Here is a 20,406-nt window from a genome sequence, read left to right as displayed (position 1 = left end):
TTTGTTTCTAATTGTTTCACCTAAACTTTTACTCTATGTTAGGTTTAAAAACTATAAAATTATAATCATAATGTGGTGCTATTTGAAAACATAGATCTGATGAAAGCATGTTTTTGTTTGTTTATATTACAGAATGGAGTCCACTGAAAAATGTGAAGTGGTAATACAGCATTTTAATGGAAAGTATTTGAAAACACCTCCAGGTGTACCAGGTTAGTGTGGACCCTGAACTTCCAAGATTAATGTAGCATATCCCTTGAAAGGTGAAAGAGAAAAATCTAATATATTTTTAATTTTGTCACTTGTTTTGTGTGTTACCGTATTTTTCGCCCTATAAGACACTCCGGAATATAAGACGCACCCAATTTTAAAGGAGGAAAATCTAGAAAAAAAAGATTCTGAAAGATTATTCCCCTTCTGATCACTCATGAGCCATTCAAATTCCCTTTCTGATCACACTTTGCCTTTCAAATTCCCTTTCTGATCACTCTGTGTCATTCAAAATTCCTTTCTGATCACTCTGTCATTCAAATTCCCCTTCTGATCACTCTGTGCTTTTTTTCCACTGTACGGCAGTTAGGACAGGGAACAGCAGGTGGCGCTGTGCCGGCTTCTTTCGCTCTGCTTTACAGACAGGAGAAGACACGTGCTGCTGCCAGAGACACACGCAGGATCGGGTATCGGGTGAGTATATTATTTTAGTTATTTTATCACACCTTTGTCGTATAGGACGCACTAACTTTCCCCCCCCAGTTTTGGGGAAGAAAAAGTGCGTCTTATACTGCAAAAAATACGGTAGTGCCTTTATAGTAATTTCGATATGAAATAATTTATTAGGAATAACCTATAACAAATTTTAGTTAGTTTAGTTTTTAGAAAAAAAGTGCTTTTATTTATTTTTTTTATCACAGGATGGTTTCTCTATGTATATTATTTTATGTCTCATAATTCTGGCTAACTTTAATTCTCCTTCTTACAATACCCCCCCCCCCTTAAAAATAAAAATAAAATATCTCAATAATTTTGTTTGCGTGATACTCGTGAATAGGTAGATCTCTTTGTAACCTTTTATGTTGTTTAGAAAATGCTGTGCTTTCTTTTATAAAACGATCCAATTTGTATAGTTGCATCAGAAATTAAGGATATGTTATAGAATATATGTATATGTATAATAACTTTTATTAGTCAGGCCTGATTTAATAAAGCTCTCCAAGACTGGAAAATATAGACTATCATAAGAGAACCTGGGTGATCCAGCAAACCTGGAATACATTTCCTACAATTAATTCTCTATTAGTTGGCAAATGTTTTCAATCCCAGATCAGTACCATTCAAGGGTTGCTGGATAAGCTTCATTCTCCCATGGTAGTCTTCTCGAGACTTGGAATTTTTTTTTTAAATCAGAACCATTCTTCAATGCTAATTCCCTAGCAAATTGTGATGTACAGGTAATTAAAAATATTTATGGGATGGAAAAAGTAAGAATTTGAAATACTTTATTCTGTACTTATCATTTTAAAAATTAGTGATAGGATCTTCCTATTTTTTTAATTTGCTTTGGCTTGTGGGTGATGAAGGTAGGCTGTGAATAAACCAACACTTACAATATTTAGTACTGAAATTTCTCCATCATTCTACTCCAATCATTTCTCAGTTCCCAACTGCCAAGAAATCACTGTCATTATCATGAGTTCATTGAATGTTTTTATGACAGCCCCCTAATGTTTAAGTCAAAACTAACTGCATTTTTTTTCAATATTCAGGAAAAAGAAAATAGTTTTTCCACATAGATTGTAATTATCTTTTTGTATTTCTGGTGAGGATTATTTTCTTATATCTTATTAAATTCTACCAGCTGCAGCTTATGTGGATGAATACAGTCATTTGCTGCTAAGTGCTCTGATCCAAAGTTACATAAAATCTTTAAAAAGTATTTCTGCTAAATCATTAGTATTTATGAATATTTTATTTTAATGGGAAACAGAGTCTCTTGATTAGATTTTAGGAGTTTTCATTTTCCTCCAAGGAACAAAACATTGCATTACTATTTCTTTTTCAGCGCTTTACCACATGAATTTCCCCATTGTATTCAGATAAACATTAATTTCTCCTATTCATTTATGTCCATTTAGAGCTGACACATGTAATACTTCACCAGTCCTGCTTTTGTTTCCATTGGTGGCAATAAAAATACATTTTTGAAACACAGAGGAAGGATAGATACCAATGAAAAAAATTAACTACTGGAGCTTTAGATCTTTTTTACTAATTCATAGGCTTAAATTGTAAAGAAATAATGCTCAGCAATTATTCTAGCTAAAGGCTAACATTAAAATGTATAGTGTTAAATTTTCTATACATTTGCTAAGTACTGTGGAATATTCACAAACAATTTTAAAGTTGTGAATATTACATCATTTTATTGTACATGCATTAAAGATGTCATTATTTATGACAAGCCACATGGCAGATTTCATACCAGAACAGGAACTTAAAATATAGAAAAACACAGGTCACAATAAAGATATTACAGATGCCCTATCCTTTCTACATGAAAAAATATCTGTGTCCCAATATATCAGATTTTCCACTGTAATCAAAAATCAATGGGATTTATTACTGAGAGGTAAATAAGCAAAATTGTATAGGACAGATGTATTAAAGCTCTCCATGCTGCAGAGGATACACTTTCATCAGTGAAGCTGGGTGATCCAGCAAATGGAATGGATTTCTTCAAAGTCATTTGCTATTTGCTAGCAAATGTTTTCAATCCTGGACTAGATCCATTGCAGGTTTGCTGGATCACCCAGCTTCACTGATGCAAGTGTACTCTCTCCAGAATGGGAGAGCTTTAATAAATCTGGCCCAGTGTGTTGAGCCCTGAATTGAAGTAATCTCTTAAAATATGTATTTATATCTAAAAGCCAAGTTGTATTGCAACAAAGTTGCCAGGAATTAAATAGGAGCCCCTTAACTATATAATTATGCAGGGTTGAGAGAAAAAAAGGGAGCCAAAACCATCACATAAATAATTTTTTTATCAGCAATATAAATACTAATAAGCTTTTAATATTGAAATGTATTCTAAATCCAACAACTTGCTAACAATGGCAAAAAAGCAAAGTGCACCTCTAATGCATCTAATCCCATAAACCAGCCTTTTTCAACTAGGAGTCTGTGTAAACCTGCAGTTACTCCAAAGTTTGCTAAAGAATCATTGAGGAGAGGGCAGTGGGAGGTTGATCTGCAGACACTGACCACAAGAGGTTACTGCAAAATTCTCTATCTGTATGTTTTCCGCCTCATATTGATTGTATGCTTCATCTTTTTGATTATCAATGAAGATAGTTTTGAAATTTAGAGTTTAGGTAGGCTCCAAGTTTTATTTGAAATGCCTTACAAAATAATAATTATACAGATGTACCATGCTTTGGTAGTGTGTTGACACCTAGTAGATGTAATGTATCACTGAAAAGGTCATTGAGAGAAAAAATGTAGGCACTGAAAGCACACAGATCCTTGTATGGATACACCCACAGCATTTACACAGCAAAGATGCTATTTGCCTGACAGAATAAATGGTTCACAGAAAAATAAACATACAAGTCTGTGTTGGAAATATGATTATTCAAATTATGACCCAGCATGCATTTCAACTGTGAAAATGATATGAAATAATTTATTAAGAATTATTACAATTTACATTCAGAACTTCTGGCAATTTCAAAATATTTTTTTGTGTAAACATTTGACAGTGTCCCCTTTCTACATACTAATTTTACAATCAATGTGACTGATAGCTATCTGTAATTTAGAGGACAGGCTTGGGTATACAATATGCAATGGCTCATTAAGCCTTGGATGAGTTTTATAGAGTTTTCTCTCTATAGGGTTCTGCAACTCATGAGTCTTTGAAATCCTAGCTTTAATTGTTTTTGTACATTTTGTATATAAAAAAGGTAAGAAAACAAAAGCAATGTGGGATCTGCATTATTTTACTAGAAGTTAACCTTAAACCTATTATGCCCATGGCAAACTTTCAAGTGACTCTTCTGTGTTTTCAAATATGATATGTTAAGCTTGTTTTGTTTCTTTCCTTTTAAGTTAAACACTATTTTATACTTAAACTATGAACTATGAACACTAACTAATATATTTCTGCACAACTTGCAGATCATTCCTGAAAATATAGTAGCATCTAAAACTGGAAAATACGCACATAATAGAAAATATTAAAAATTAGAATGATTTTAAAGTTTAATAGTAAAATGTTGTATCTGCCCATGTTTAATGGGGATTACCTAAAGGGAATCTGTTTTGGTGTCAGGTATGCCTACCTAATTATTATATTAAGAGGAACTGAACCAGTGGCAAAAAAGGTGGCTTTGGGGGCATACAGTGGTGACAGAATCAAGGTCTTGTCATAACTGCTGTGTGCTTAAAGAATAAGGTATTCGTATGCCACAATGTTCTCTGCGGATGCTTTGCATACTTAAAGGTTATTGCAAAAGCTCACCACCACCAGTTTAGTTTCACTAACTAAACTAACTAAATGTATAATTATGAAATATTGAATACCATTATTTTGAATATTCAATACCAAATATTGAATACCATTATTTTTTTTTATCACTGTAGCCAGCAGGTGGAATTTTTTTGCAGGATCTTCCCTCTTTTAGAGACCTCTTGTGCTAAATGGCCAAAATGGTCTGAAGGACCTACCTTCTGCTTCTAGGAAAGATGGCAATGTCTTACACATGGCTTACCTATATAGGCAAAAGCAACAGGTTTGATTTAAAGCCAACCCTCATATTATTATTAGGACACAGTATTTATATAGTGCCATCATAATACGCAGTGCTGTACAAAGTCCATAGTCGTGTCACTAACTGTCCCTCAAAAAGGCTCACAATCTAATGTCCCTACCATATTCATATGTCATTAATGTAGTCTTTTGAATTTTTTTGGGGGGAAGCCAATTACCCTAACTGCATTTTTTTGGGATGTGGGAGCAAACTGGAGTACCCGGGGGAAACTCATGCAGACAAGGGGAGAACCTGCAAACTCCATGCAGATAGTGTCCTGGCCAAGATTGAAACCTAGGACTTTTCATAGCATCTAATATTTATATTTTGTTCACCAATGCTCCTTTTTCTTCCAGAAAAAGCCCCTGTTCAATTCCCCTATTCACTCATGTGACAATTGACAATGCTAAACCAATTACCAAGTATCATTGCAAATTTTCCCCAGATTTGGATCTAAAAATTATTGATTGCTTGATTAAATATGCTTTACTAAACATTTTCAGAAACACATCTACATTATTTTCTACTTATAATTAGGGATTTATGCCATCAGATGTTTCTTACCTAAGCTCTGTACATCTTTTCAAACCATGTCTTGCTGAAAAAGGTTTGAACCTTTTTACAACCTAAAAAATCAGTGTACTAATTTGATGCAGTACGGTACTGCCATCTGCTAGCTTATATAGGTTAATAATAATGAAATATACAAAACTGACTTGCAGGATATTTTCTGTGCTACTTTAGGCTTAGATTATGTCTTGCCTAAATTACTTTTTTAATAAGCCATTTTGTATTTTACTTTCATTATTACATGTTGTTAACAAGATATAGTAATGCCCCAGAGATGAAGTATAATAGCAGCATAGTCCGCTACATCTCTGTGAATGTGGAAGTGTTAAACACTTGGTCATGCCCTCCAGCTTCTTTCAATAAGATACAACTATGGGACTCATTCCATTACCCAATTTAATCATCCTTTAATGCTGGTTATTTGCTTAGAGGCGAAAAGTACTGGTAAAATGAACAGAGCTAAAAAAAATGTATAATAACAGCTCATCATTTCCCAGTAATATTTTTTTTCAAAATACATAAAAAGATAAAGAGGAAATAAATGTCCAGACAACTGTCAGCGACAAAATGCTGTCGTCATGTTCACATTAGATTTTATAAATTACAGAACAAACATTATATTATCACAACATGGGTATTGCACCTCTTGAGCTCCATACTGTGAGGTATTTGTTAACATGGTAGATAGATCTCTGAAGGCTATCATTAAGACTGGCAAATGAGAGACAATATGACCTCTGGTCGCAGTCTAAGAAGTAATTTTAGAGCTGAATGTTTGTCATTTGTCACCAGGGTAGAGTTGCCACCTACTGCTTGGTTTCCAAAGATAAGAAAATATAAAAATGTTGGGGCTGTAGGATGCAGGCACTACAGGGGAAGAAAAGGGCGTACATGGCTGCCAAAAGACGTTTATGAAATAAAGAAGTAAAAGACATTATACTAATAATATTGAATATATGAATATTTAAGAGGTAAAGCACCCAACTGCAACTAATCAGATGTTTAGGAAAGCTAAAAACAATAAAGGTGACTGGGATGCTTTAATATTCTTCCATTTGTTGCCATTGGGCATTCCAAGAAAAACAGTAAATGAGATGATCACTTTTTAAAATGGAGCAAGTATACACACCACAGTCTGACTGCATCTGTATTTTTCTATTTACATACTTGTGTCTATATATATTTTTTTTTTCTTTCAGTTATTTAATAGTTCATTATGATTGTTGGTGTTGTTGGAGCTGCCCTTCTTGCTGTCACAAGAAAAAAAATAGTGCCATTACAGTACAGTATATTGAATTAGGTCTATATTGAAACATTCTAAACTCATCAATCATGCAGCTTTTAACAGTATGTCACCCTGTGGAGAGATTTAATGAATGGACAATGTTATCCAGAAACGATATAGAACCACTTAAGTTTTTTTGTGGGATTTGTATTTAGAGCCTATGAAATTTAGGATTGATTTCTTACTAAGATAAAAAAAATTAAACTGTCTTTTTATGACCATTTTAGGCAATTTCAACATGTGTTTAGTTAAAGACTTGCCTCTGACTTTACTAACATTTTTAAAATACAGATAAATAAAAGCAAAAAGCAAGTTAATCCATTTCTGCTTCTGCCTTCACTGTTCACACACAAGCTGAGGCAGGTCTAGGGTGACTCAGGCTCAAAGGAAGTAGAATAAACATTGCTTTGATGCAGACATCTACCAGCAGAAAAAAAAGGCAAATCTCTACAATGAAGTTATACAATAAAGCTGTTCATTTTTATCCTGTTATTTATGGCTGGATTTTTTTTTTTCAATTTGATTTTGTCTTTGTATTTTCTTCCTGTAATTCTTTTTACATTAAGCCAAAGAAAGGGGTGGCCAGCAGCTTTAGCAAGTAAGATGATATTCCATAGCAGAGAACTGTTGGTCTAGCGCTGAGAACAATAATCAATGAGAACATTACTTACAGGGATCTAAGGATGGTAAAGTGATGTCTGACTGATTTCAGTGGACTCCTGGATTTTATGCTCCAGCTTTGTTGCATGCACTGCATTATTTAGTAAGCCCTATAGATACAGTATGCTATAAGTCTAATACACCTGCCATTCAAAATCACAGTTTTGTACACAGCGTAGCAGAAAACTATCCCATGCTGTTTCACAATAGTGTCTTTGTACTGATGTTGAGAGACTGCATACTATCTAGCTCCTTCATGTTAACATTTTGATTACAGTGATGAGTAGGAAAAAAGATCAGCTGTCGTATTGTGTGAAGACGTTTATGTCATTTTGGAATGTTGAAGTCAAAAGGAAAAAAAGGACTTTCATCTAAAACCCTTTGAAGCACAGGAATTGCAATAACCAGCTGTTTTTTTTTTTTTTTTTTTTTTACTAAAGAAAACAGTGAAAAGCTTTAATTTTGACTTTTATATTATCTTCGACTGAGTCTGTAATCCCAGTGGTGTATTTTATTTTTATTGTGGACGAGAGGCAAGAGGAGCTGGATTAAAAGAAAAAAACTGTTGTGTACAGCCTGGAGATTCTGTATTTCATTTTTTTCTGGCATGGTAAATTAAATTGCACAACAGAAGTTATATATCATTCATTATTACAGTCGCCAAAGAAAAATATAGGAACAGTAAAAACTATGTGAACTGCTACAAATCTGCATCTTTTTTTATGACTTGAATGGAAGTTCATGGGACATTAGTCAGTTTACTTTCTGTAAAGTCCCAAGTGGGAAACCATATGGTGTGAATGCGATTTTAAGCAGTATTTACCTGCTAAATATTTACTTTTTCTATTGAAAAAAGTAAAAGCAGTGATAATGTTTGCAACTGTAGATATTGTTTTGGTAATATACTTATACCTTACTTATATAGTGATATTATCAAAGTCACAGAGGAGGCCTCAGATGAAATGTTTGTACATAGTTTATAGCTATAAGAAAGAAATGTGTCCTCAAAGGCAGAGGCAGAGATTCTAGGAACCACCTATGGTTCAGATATCAAAACAATTGGGCAAGACAACCTTTAGGCAGTATGACACATACAGTAAATATCCAATATAATAAAAAACAAACTTTATATATTATCTGAAAACCGCAGCTCTGTATAATAAAATTGATTGAATTACAAGTTTTTATAATAGTTTTATTATAGTTTACATAATGTTGTTATTGATTAAAAAAATCTGTTGTTTTAGTTAAAAAAAACAGTCAAATTAATTTACTTTTATTGTAATCTTTATATAATTTTTAATTGTATGTCCTCTATACAACCTCGACAAAAGTTTAGAATCGAACAGGTGGATTTACAGCTGCCCAGGAGCAAAGGGTAACAATTGGCCAGGACATAGGGTGGGAAAAATACCTAAACAGCAAAATACTCTAATTATCATGGCCTTCACTTTTGTTTTTGGTCATGGTGATGATGCAGTAATAGCGGCCTTTATGAGAAAGTAATTGAAATTTATATATATATACAATTTGTATTGCTTCTTGGCCATGTACAGACCGATAATGTCGTACATAGTTTTAGTATGTATGTATTGATGTTGTTGTGGGTGAATTTGTATCATCTGTTCCTCACATACATAATGTCACTGATCTAGAGCTTGCAAGAAATGAACTACTGGAACCTGATAATAATTAACCCATTATATTTCAAGGGTTATATATATAATTATAAGTATTTGCAACTTTTTGTCTTAAACAATTATAATTCCTGATGAAAAACAACTTCATACTGAGGTATACCATTACTTTATCAGAAAATATTAGTTTCAATGGTACTGATTTGTTAAAGCTCTCCAAGGCTGGGGAGGATACACTATCACCCAGCTGCACTTATAAAAGTGTATTCTCCTCAACCTTGGAGAGCTTTATTAAATCAGGCCCAGTGAGTGGTATTACAATATTTTCACCAAAGGTGACATCACTCCTCTTCCAAACTTTTTTAATTGAGCACGAAAAACATAATACAATATTACAATTGAATGATGCATAGCAGGTTTACAATATCATCAATGTTTGGCATTTAGAAAATTGTTGTCATGGTCATCTTTTTGAATGTTTGAGTGTTATACTATACAATTGCATCTGGTTGTTACAAATAAAACATAATCTCCTATCCACTTTAGTGCTGAATGCCCATGCTTGTTAAAAGCTTTGTGCCTCATGCACCCAAAATGGACACCCAAAATAGATCGATTTTTGCAGGTTATGTGTGGAAGGTTCTCTCTTTGTTAGAAAATAGAAGTTTAAACACACTTCAAGGGAATCCAGTGATCAGGAAACTGGGAAAAACAGTAGTCTAAATGTTGTAGAGGTCTATATACAACAGTGATATATACAATATATTAAATCCATATTAATAAATTAATCCATTGAAATTTACTGCCTGAGGGGATTTAGCATTTTATTTAGTGTGTATTACACTTGGGCTAGAAAAGTAGCTTTCCTTAATATTTGACAGTTTTTAAATGACCAAAGCTGATTTCCTTAGTAGGAATAAAAGCTTAGTCTTTTACCTCAATCTCTGGAACACAGATAGCAATTCCATTGCCGAGATGAAGAACATTTATGTCAGCATGAGATTAGAAGATTAAACAGTAGGATAAGTAACACATCTCACCTCAGTACAAGTGGTCCACACTTTGCTACACTTATTAAGGTCTTTGGATCAAGTAGATACAATAAAAATGGTAAATTATGTTGACAAGAGGGGACATTTCTGTGTCTGGCATAGAAATGCGTTAAAAGCTTTTTTCTTGCATCAGATGTTAAGCTTTGTGTAATTGTTGGTCATTGTATCTCCCTGTCTAATAATGACATTTTATTCATGATGCTTGTTAGAAACCTTTGGTGAACTCCGTTAGCTATGCTCCATTAATATACACTTAGAATCTGAAATCCTATAATTGCCTAATGCCAAGCTTCACCCTTAGATACACACTGAACTGCACTGTCTTTAAATTATGAAGAAATATTTATTTCCTTTATCTGTCATTATCATTTTAAACTTGTAATGATATATACATATAGATAGAATAAGAACTGTAAAGTATATATATTTCACCGAAAAATAGCTATCTAGACTGAGCTAGATACAGATATCTAAGTGTCTTGACATTTTAACTCTGTTAATACAGATGTTATCGTAGACACAGTTTGTAAGGGGTTTTTGCATTTATCCAGTGTTTGGTTCAACCTTTCTCAACAACCTGGCCACTGACACCAATGATATTTTAAGTATCTGTAAGGTAGACATTCTTTCCACTTGCCACCAATGTAGGCAGCGTTCTTTTTACTGGCTATCAGTGTATTATGGCCCTTCATAGGGAACATCTCCACTAACCATCAATATAAGGGTCACAGTTCCATTTTACTAAATTGCGAGGGAGCACAGTGTTCTTTTCTCATATAGAGCAGCCCTGTGTGCCAGATGTGCTAAATACACTGTAGTTTATATTCCTTTTATTTATTCCCATATTTACAGCTTACTGTTCACAACAAATGTTTTATAAAGCTGTGGGTATCATAATTAAAAGCAAGGGTTGAGACCTGAAATGTACTTATTCCCCATCTTAAAAAAGGATTGAAAAAGCTGGTTTGCTGACCCCATATTTTTTTGGAATTTAAAAATACATCTTAAAGCACCCCCTAAGTTTTCAAGGTAAAGGTATTGTGAATTTTTAGGGTTCACTCCCCCAATTAAACTGTATTTTCTGCTATAGTACATGTCCTTAAAAAAATGTCCATCGTCCTGTCACTTTTATTGCAATTAGTTTTTCTATTATCCTTAAAGAAAAGAAAAGTTCTACTTTGCTCAATTATGCCAATGAATTCTGCCATTTCTGTGGAAATCCTGTAGGGGAGTGGATTGTTGCAGTTTTGCTTACATTCGGCCTGTTTAATACTTTTTTTAGGCACTGCTGATGTCTACTCTTTGGTTTATTAAGAATTTTTCATGAGTATCCCTACTGTGGGTCATTTGCTCTTTTGACTATAAAAAAATGAGTATTAAAAAACACTAAGAAAAAGAAAGCACTAAAAATTCAGAAGAAAACCTGCAATGGACGCCTGAATGTAGTTGGTATAGGAAACAGCAAGAAAAATACTGTGTGTAATCTTAAAAAAGTACACTCCTAGTAAGTTACATTAGGATTAAAAGCATGGCATTGGAAAAAACTCATTGTAAGGTAATATCCTATATAACGTATATAATATAAGTTTACACAACTGCAGTTTTTTCTGGATAGCTTTGGTTAGTTACTGGTTACCGTCACACGGTGCCGGCCATTTCTATTCTAATGCTTTCTTAGTAAAAGAAATGAAAAAAATATATATAATACTAATGAAATATGGCAACTACTGTTCACCACATCTAGCAGTTCTACTATCTTAAATATGCCATTGCTGTAAACCCCCTCGATTTATCTAAGCCACCTAGATTTATCTATTATATATATATACAGGTTGACATTCAAAAATCCAGCAACCTCTGGACTTGAGGTGCGCCGGATTCTTGAAAATTCCAGAATTTTTTTTTTATACTTACCTCTTCACACATACAGCCTTCCTTTCGCAGCACAGTGGACATCTGGCACAGTTCCAGGGAGAAGGCAGCAGGGTCGTCTCAAGGCGTATTTAGTTTAGCAAGCAGACCTAACAGCTGTTTCTGCAGGACAGCTCCATTAAACATTAGTGGCCAAACAGTGTACTGCAGTCCCTGTATTGAACATGCAATCTGAAATTCATGCTGGGAAACTGAAGGATCCAGATTACCAATGGCAGGATTTTTGATTGTCAACCTGTATATAAATATTTAGTTGATATTATGCAAGACGTAGGCTTTACTTAATTTAAACACTATTTTTAACTCTGCCCTTACTCATGGATTTCCTCTATGACAGGTCAAAACATAGAACAGTACTGATTGGATACTTGTGCCATCAAGTGTACAGAACTCAATCTACCAAGTAGGGCGAGTCCTATGCACCATTGTGTGCAAAATGCTTTAGGAGAATTTTAGTCAAGGCTAATAATGATAAATCTACAGACTTTTTAGCCCCAGGTCATTCCCTACTGTGAGTTCAAAAAATGACTGTTTCCTTTAGCTTTTAGTAGTTTTTAATACTTTTTTAGCACATTTCCAGGTAAAATCAGAGACTACAAAATTACAGTGTGGAGAGACTTCCAAATTTCTGTAGCTTGTAGCATATATGTGAAGTATATATACAGGTAGTCCCCGAGTAAAGGACATTTGACGTACGGACGGCTCCAAGATACGAACAGGGCTTCCCTGCTTTTTTGTGTGCAGGACAGAGTCTTGACAACGGGGAACGGGTGGTTTGCATGACTTGCAGAAGAATTCTTTTGCTAGGCTCCAAAAAGTTTTTTTTTTGCTTTGTTTTTTTGCTGTTTGTGATTAACTCACAGTGAGGATTTTTTTACAGTAACTGACACCATGCTGCCTTATAATATGTTGAGACAAACATCTGTCCTAATAGTATTTATTAAAGTAATGTATCTGTTCTGAGTTACATACAAATTCAACTTAGGAACAAATCTATAGTTCTATCTGGTATGCAACCACTACCTACCCGGTATGTAACCAGTATATATATATATATATATATATATATATATATGTGTAACCACATGTGTGTGTGTGTTTTGTTTCAACTTTTTGCTTCGAGAACAGGAAAAGTACAAAAGGTTACAGACAAGTGTAAATTTCTAAGATGTAACAGTTGGATTTTATAGGGTACAAGTTTCTAAAATTCTCTTGTGGTGACAGCAATTCTTTTAAAAGTATTAAAAGAAAGTGTGACTTGTCTCTCTTCAGCTTACCATTACTTAATAAAACTGTTGAGGTTGAGAAATGGTGTGAAAGCCCCAGAGGAAATTTACGGAAGAGATGACACAGAACAGGATCTGGTCTTCAGTGCCTGCACATCATTCATTTTAACATAATTGCCTATTTGCTCCTATTTTGGACTTTGCATTGAGACTGACTCCGCACAGCAGCTCATGACATAGAATGCTTGCTGGTAAATTTTGCTATGTTTTAGATCCATAATAGCCTATTTTACTTGTTATGTTAGCAACACATTTTTATTATACCTGTGTACCTCAGTGTATTTTGAAGTTTTTATATTTTCATATTTTTAAAAATATAGATCAATACAGTGATTGTTATTTATACCTGACCCACAAGTAGTCTAAAAGAAATTCCCCATATTTCCCAAATTCCCAGAAGCATGGGCTGTTCACGTAGCAAAGTAAATGTTCACTAAGCTAAGTGAACTAAATAAAACTTTAAAACTTTATAATAATGCATGTTGAGATTACTGCTAGAGAATTCACTGTCATTGTTTAGATTTTGAAATAGTTCACTTGTGACCAGTCATCGTACGCACACTGAAAACCATTGTAGCTCATCAGAGATATAAAAAATACCTCAACTATATGGCAAGTCATAGCCAACAGACTGTAAACTATGGTCCATTAAATTAATAAAATATTGGGTTTAAATGACATTCATAAGCCTTATCATTTTCGCTTCTGCATGACTCTGTAAAAGGATGAAATATTCTCCACTTCTTGCTTCTGTGACCTCAGGTCTCTTTGACTTGAAGAATCTTCATTGTGTTTAGTATATCCATATGAAAGTCTTGCTCTAATACAATTTCTAAAAGTAGCAGTCATACAGAAACATCTAATATTGAGAGCTATATATTCTTGATTTACTTTATGACTGTTAGGTTTCCTGAAGTTACAGTTATACAGACAGACAGGAAAATGTGGTGACCAAGAAAAGATATAGTATTTTCAGACCAAAGCACACACCTATCTCCACCCATACCAAGTTCAAACATTTCTGCTCCACTGGACTTACAGTAATGTTGTCTTTTTTATTGGCATAGTACATTAGAAAACTCTGCACTTTATGTGATTGTAATTCAGTGTCAAGAGATATCTGTAGCTATGAAAAAATGAAATTATGAACCTCTGGAAGACACAGTCAGGGTACTAGTTTTGCCTAATTCGGCCTTGGGAAACCTGGGTGTTTGCTGTATTTGTTGTAATCACATCAATTCCAGTCATATTCTGGCAGTTACCTTTAATTTATACAGATGAAAATGAAGTTCGGGACAGAGTTCTCCACCTTACCTTGCTGAAAAATCAGTGCAATATATTTAACATTCCTCAGAATAGTACAGAATTCTGAGAAGTCATTAGAAAAAGGGGGATCCTGGTTTCCCTTTGAGATTTTAGTTAGACATGTACAATATTGTGTCCAATTCTGACCCCATTTATAAAAAGATTTTGATAAGATAGAATGAGTCTAGAGATGGGCAACTGAGAAAAGTTCAGAAGGAAAATGCAGTAAAGAGGGAAAGGAGTATAGAAATCCTGGGGAAGTAGTGGGTCACACAATAGGTGAATTTTACCAGACTTGGTACAAACGCAAATCTTTACACGGTCAAAAAGATAAAATAGGTATATCTAAATTTAAGGTCCTCTTGATAGATCTGAGCTTTCTCCAGGTGTAAAAACTTCTGCTTATAGGTAATTGAAAAAATACGTTCGTAAAATAGATTATTTACTTGCCTTAACCCTAGTCTTCTGTCTAAGCAAGAGTAAAATCATGCCCTTGTTTGTAAAATTCTGGGAATGAAGATAATTCACATGACTAGAGGATCTCCTTGAAAGATATGAGGTAGTGATTGCTCCTCAGGAATTTCACTCTCTTTGATGTTGAACACATGGGTTATACAGGTAGAATATCTTTTTATCTTATAGATTATTTTAACTTTTTACTATACCTGCCTATTATAATCAATTTTAACAGTGGGAGAGGACCTTGTACTTTACTGTAGGGTTTGCTTTAGGAGGGACATTGTCTAATATCTGTTTAAGCCTTTTCTCCAGGTGTATTAATATTATTATTATAGAATATTTATATAGCACCATCATATTACACAGCAAAAAGTCCATAGTCATGTCACTAACTGTCCCTCAAAGGATCTCACAAAATCTAAGGTCTCTACTATAGTCATATGTCATTAATGTAGTCTAAGGTCAATTTTAGGGGAAGCCAATTAACCTAACTGCATATTTTTGGGATGTGGGAGGAAACCGGAGTATCCGGAAGTAACCCGCACCACACAGGGGAGAACCTGCAAACTCCATGCAGACAGTGACCTGGCTGGGATTTGAACCTAGGTCCTAATGCTGCAAAGGCCAGAGTGCTAACCCCTGGGCCACTGTGTTCAGGTGTAATGTTAGTGTTCTCTTTTTGTTGATTCCTACTTTCAAAAATATAAATGCTTTCAAAAATATAAATATAATATACTAAAGTTTCAACGCTTGTAAATATGTGTTTTTATACACAAAAGCATGAAGAAAGCACTGATATTATCATATTCATATAAAATATATTTAATCTTTCTTATTTTCCATTCCTGAATATTTAAATGTACCAAAATGGAAATGATCATGTTATTATATTGTCATAATAGACATATCTGTATGTGTAAAAACAGAGAGGAATACAAAGGAACATCATGACTGGATGACAACAGGTGGAGGAGACATATGCGATCCTCAAATGATTTGCTGAAGGGCTAGGATCTGGTCTAATGCTTACCTGACCTGGATAACAGCTCATGTGCCTTGCTTTCCCTCTTGACTCTTTTACATAAAATAATAATGAATTGCACCCACTTTCAGAGAGATTTTTCTGTGCCCTTTGATGGAACGGGGATAGGTGAATAATCCCAGGTTTAGTTCCACTTTAACAATACTCACTCTTTCACCAATCTGCCTTACTGCTGAACTCGCCTACAGCTAAATGCACAGACTAAATACATATCTGCAAGGCGTTTTACTTGTATTTCTGTTGGTCCAGTTAAGACAGTGCTTCCACCTACTATTCTGAACTGGAGAACAATCGTTTGGGGGGGATATTTGATAACCTGAGATATGTTATTATCTTCTTTTCAAAAAAGGATCTACTGTGCTAAGCTTATCCAGTCCTCAGTTTTACACATTTCTGTCACATACTGTAGCACATTCCTGTCTAGGAGAAAACCTAAGCTTTCTCCAAAGTTTTCATTTTTACTTAGAGCTTTCTTCCCACCTCCACAATGTGAAAGAAAAGTTAAATGGGAAGCAGCACACTGATGAGCTCACGCCTCTGTCAATCTTTTTTTCCCCTTATCATCATGCTCTTTGCATTGCAACAAACCCAATGATGGCTCATCGTGCTACCCCTCTCTCTTCAAATCTCTTCTCTGTTGTACAGGGGACTTGAAATGGCTGATAATGTATATTATGTCAAATAAATATGTCAAATTAGGGTGTTGAAATTATTTCCTATCAAATTAATTCTCCTATTAAGTCTCCTGTATCCAACTGGTGTTAAGCTTTAGGAAATTGAATACAAGTATATATATTTATATATAAAAATATATTTATAAGAAGTTCAGAACTGGACTTGAACATGTGTCCTATCCAATGTGGTAAGAAAAGTTTTGGCAGCCATTTAGAACTGGTGACAATATATGCTTTTTGATGTTAGTTTCCTTGTATGTTTCCTTTGTTACAGGATTAAAAGTATTTACGTAGTTCAATGTAAATTATTTGTTCCTATTCTTTAAAGGTTGTGTGTACACAGGTGGCCTTCTTAATGAACAATTTAATCCCTATGGATTTTATCATTCTGAAAATATATTTTTTCAATTACATTTGGGCTTACTCTGTACTTCAAATCACTCCCCTCTTTTTCTGATTTCTATATTACCATGAAAGAACCTTTGTTTTAACCAAAACAACAAAGAACATCTGTTCTGTATGAATTTGATCATTTTTTTACTATAGCAATGGGAAGCAGTTTGACAATTCCAACCTTCTTTTGTTATGCTGTTACTGATTACATTATTTACATAGTCAGTCTGTACAAATATGTAAATATTAGAAGAATGTTTATGAGGTTTGTATTGCTATGATATATTGTGCACCTACATATATGCTTTGTATTACACATACAACAAATGTAAAGATGAGAAATGCATGAAACTCAACCTGGATAAAACAGAACTCATCATCATCCCCCCTCAAATTTAAAATCCCCCACTGACATATTTCTAACTGTTAACAACACTGTTATTCAGCCCTTCCCTCAGGCACGCTGTCTTGGTGTCACCTTTGAGTCTGCCCTCTCATTTACCCCCCATATTCAGAACATTTCCACGTCCTGTCGCTTTCACTTGCGCAACATCTCCAAAATCCGCCCCTACCTGTCCCCAGAGATCACCAAACTCCTTGTACACGCTCTTATCATCTCTCGTCTGGACTACTGTAACATCCTCCTTTCTGGTATTCCACTAACCCGACTCTCTCCTCTATAATCTATTATAAATTCTGCAACCAGACTCATCCATCCTTCCCACCGCTCCTCTTCTGCTGTCTCTCATTGCAGTTTTCTACACTGGCTTCCATTTCACCTAAGAGTCAAATTCAAGCTCCTGTGCATTTCCTTCAAGTCCCTCCACAACTCTTGTCCCACTTATATTTCAGACCTAGTAAAGAAAAATACTCCCCCAGCCGCTCTCTGCTCCTCCAATGACCTACAACTGACTTCCTCACTCATAACCTCATCACACGCACGAATACAAGACTTCTAGAGTTGCCCCAACTCTCTGGAATGGTATTCCTCATCCTATTGAGCTTGCTTCTACCTTCTGCTCATTTAAAAGAGCCCTCAAAACTTATTTTTTCAAACTTGCCAATCTTCTGTCTTTTGAAACAGTCACTACCTCCCACCACTACATATCTCTCCTCCTACTGTGTGCTAATTCCCCCACCTCCTAGATTGTAAGCTCTTCGGGGCAGGGTCCTCTCCTCCTGTGTCACTGTCTGTAAATTTCTGTCATTTGCAACCCCTATTTAATGTACAGCGCTGCGTAATATGTTGGCGCTATATAAATCCTGTTTATTAATATTAATTATAATAATAATATTCATAATATTTAAACCATCTTCAACAGCAGTGGACCAAGGTTAGAAGAAGAACCAATATATGATATGTTTCCACATCATACAGCTCTTACTAACATTTATGACATTTTTTAGTGAAGGGTTAAGTGTTACTAACCCAAATCAACCTATCAGTATTTGTGTTGCTAAAATCATAATAGTTCTTGGTTCTGTTTGGTTTTGCACATTAAAAACCTGTTGATTCGGTCAGCAAAGCCATTCAATTTCCTTTAACAGGGTGACAGCACTGTTGGTATTACAGTGAAATCACCCCTTTCAGTAGTCTGTACTGTGTGGCCATGCTTACCCTTGCCCCGCCTTTCTCCAGAAGATGTTTTTTACAGTTTGCTTCTCTTGGTGAACATCTGTGACCCCATTTATTCATCTGAGTAAGCCATACACTCATGTAAAAGTAATGCCTAACCTGGTTCCAGAAGTTGCACACTTCTTTTAAATCTTGACAGCACCACTGTATGTAGTCTGCATTTTGCTTCCATTGCATTACTTGGACCCAATTTTTTTTTTATAAATTTGCAGTATACATTCTCATAGGGAATTATCCATAAAGCAATGAATCTGACATTCACCAAACATTCTCTGGTAGAGAATCTTCCAGGTACATTTGTTTTAAATTGCAGTTATTGATTCTGTACCTAAGAACGTTTGGTTTTTATCAAATTTGCTGCTTTAAAAAGACATAAAGTTACATAGGTAATTCGGAATTAGGAAACATCTGAAAGCAAAAAAAAAATCAATCCCCTTGCTTTGAAGTTGCTTATCACAAAAAAGCATCACAAGTATAGTACCACCATCTAAAAAGTAATATGTTATGTTATTTCACTGTTGTTGAAGAAACCAAAGCACTGTTGGTTTCTTCAAAACATATCTTTATTCGGATTCTATCTTCTTATGATTTTTTTCAAACTCTTCTAGAAAAGCTGCCAGTATTCCAGACCACAAAAGTAAAACATCTTAAATAGAAGATATCTGTATTTAAAGGATTATAGCTATGCAGGAGGCAGAGAGTTACTGGCAGGAGCATGTCTTGAGGAGGAATTTAACAATATATCTTGGTGTCTTGTCGTTGCAGCTCCACCGGAGCCATTACTGTGTAAATTTGCTGATGGAGGACAGAAAAAGAGGCAAAATCAGAGCAAATACACACAAAATGGAAGGCCGTGGCCGAGAGATGGGGAGGTGAGTGCTTTAAGTAACATACTAATATACAGCTTGTGTGTTTTACCTTCACACTAGCAATCAATCATTTTCCCTCTATATTGGTCTGCCTTCCGCAAAGTGAGCGCTAATTGGCGGACTTTGTTTTCTTCTCTGCATACTTTTATGATTGTCATTGGCCTTGTTTAATGCTGTTAAAGTCCAGTCAAAACAGTTTTAAAAATTTTTACCATTATTCAGGCTCTGTTTGAGAGATTTCTTCTTACTAGCTAGTTTGTTAGCCGCCTGTTCTTCATTTACAGGCTGCAGTTACCAGGTGGCTAATAGTCCACTACTTTCTTCCATGCTTTTTCATTCGATTAAATGAAAGCATTTACATAGGTGGCATTGATAGCCAGTTGTCAGGCCCATGGTATAGCCTGCATTCTCATACACTTGTATGGTATGGTGTATGGTTGGACAACTGTTGGTTGACCCTTGTTGAGGTTGAATTATGAAGTCTATGAAGACTTTCCTGTGTTGCATACACTTCAAACAAATGTAACAGTAGAAAACCAAGCAAAAATGACAGCGACCATGATGGAATGGCAAGGGACATAAAAGCTGTTGTAATGTTGGAGGAAAGCACTTTGGCAGGTAAGTCTTCCTATGCAAATATATTACATGTTGCACATTTTCTGCAGGGCATATTTGCAGATATATGGAAAGTGCTGGCAAGAGAATTTCTTTCACTTTAACATTAAGAGAATAAAAAAATTATAATAACAGTGTTAGTGTTGAAAACCCAAAAAAGGTGTTTGAGTCATTATCACAAATTGG

The 20,406-nt window shown here is 34.8% G+C and overlaps 1 protein-coding gene across 2 annotated transcripts in view; it reads left to right on the top strand.

Moving 5' to 3' along the window:
* Positions 1-20,406, top strand: part of RBMS3 (RNA binding motif single stranded interacting protein 3) — a 340,828-nt gene that overhangs the window by 292,122 nt on the left and 28,300 nt on the right. For both annotated transcript variants that reach the window (XM_072412382.1, XM_072412384.1), the window contains exons 6-7: positions 133-212; positions 19,502-19,608. In XM_072412382.1, the coding sequence (XP_072268483.1) occupies positions 133-212; positions 19,502-19,608 (187 nt within the window). The remainder of the gene's footprint in view (positions 1-132; positions 213-19,501; positions 19,609-20,406) is intronic.

The sequence above is a fragment of the Pyxicephalus adspersus genome, chromosome 5, assembly GCF_032062135.1.
Source record: "Pyxicephalus adspersus chromosome 5, UCB_Pads_2.0, whole genome shotgun sequence".
NCBI classification, from domain to species: Eukaryota; Metazoa; Chordata; class Amphibia; order Anura; family Pyxicephalidae; genus Pyxicephalus; species Pyxicephalus adspersus.
This window is presented reverse-complemented; position numbering and strand designations above follow the sequence as displayed.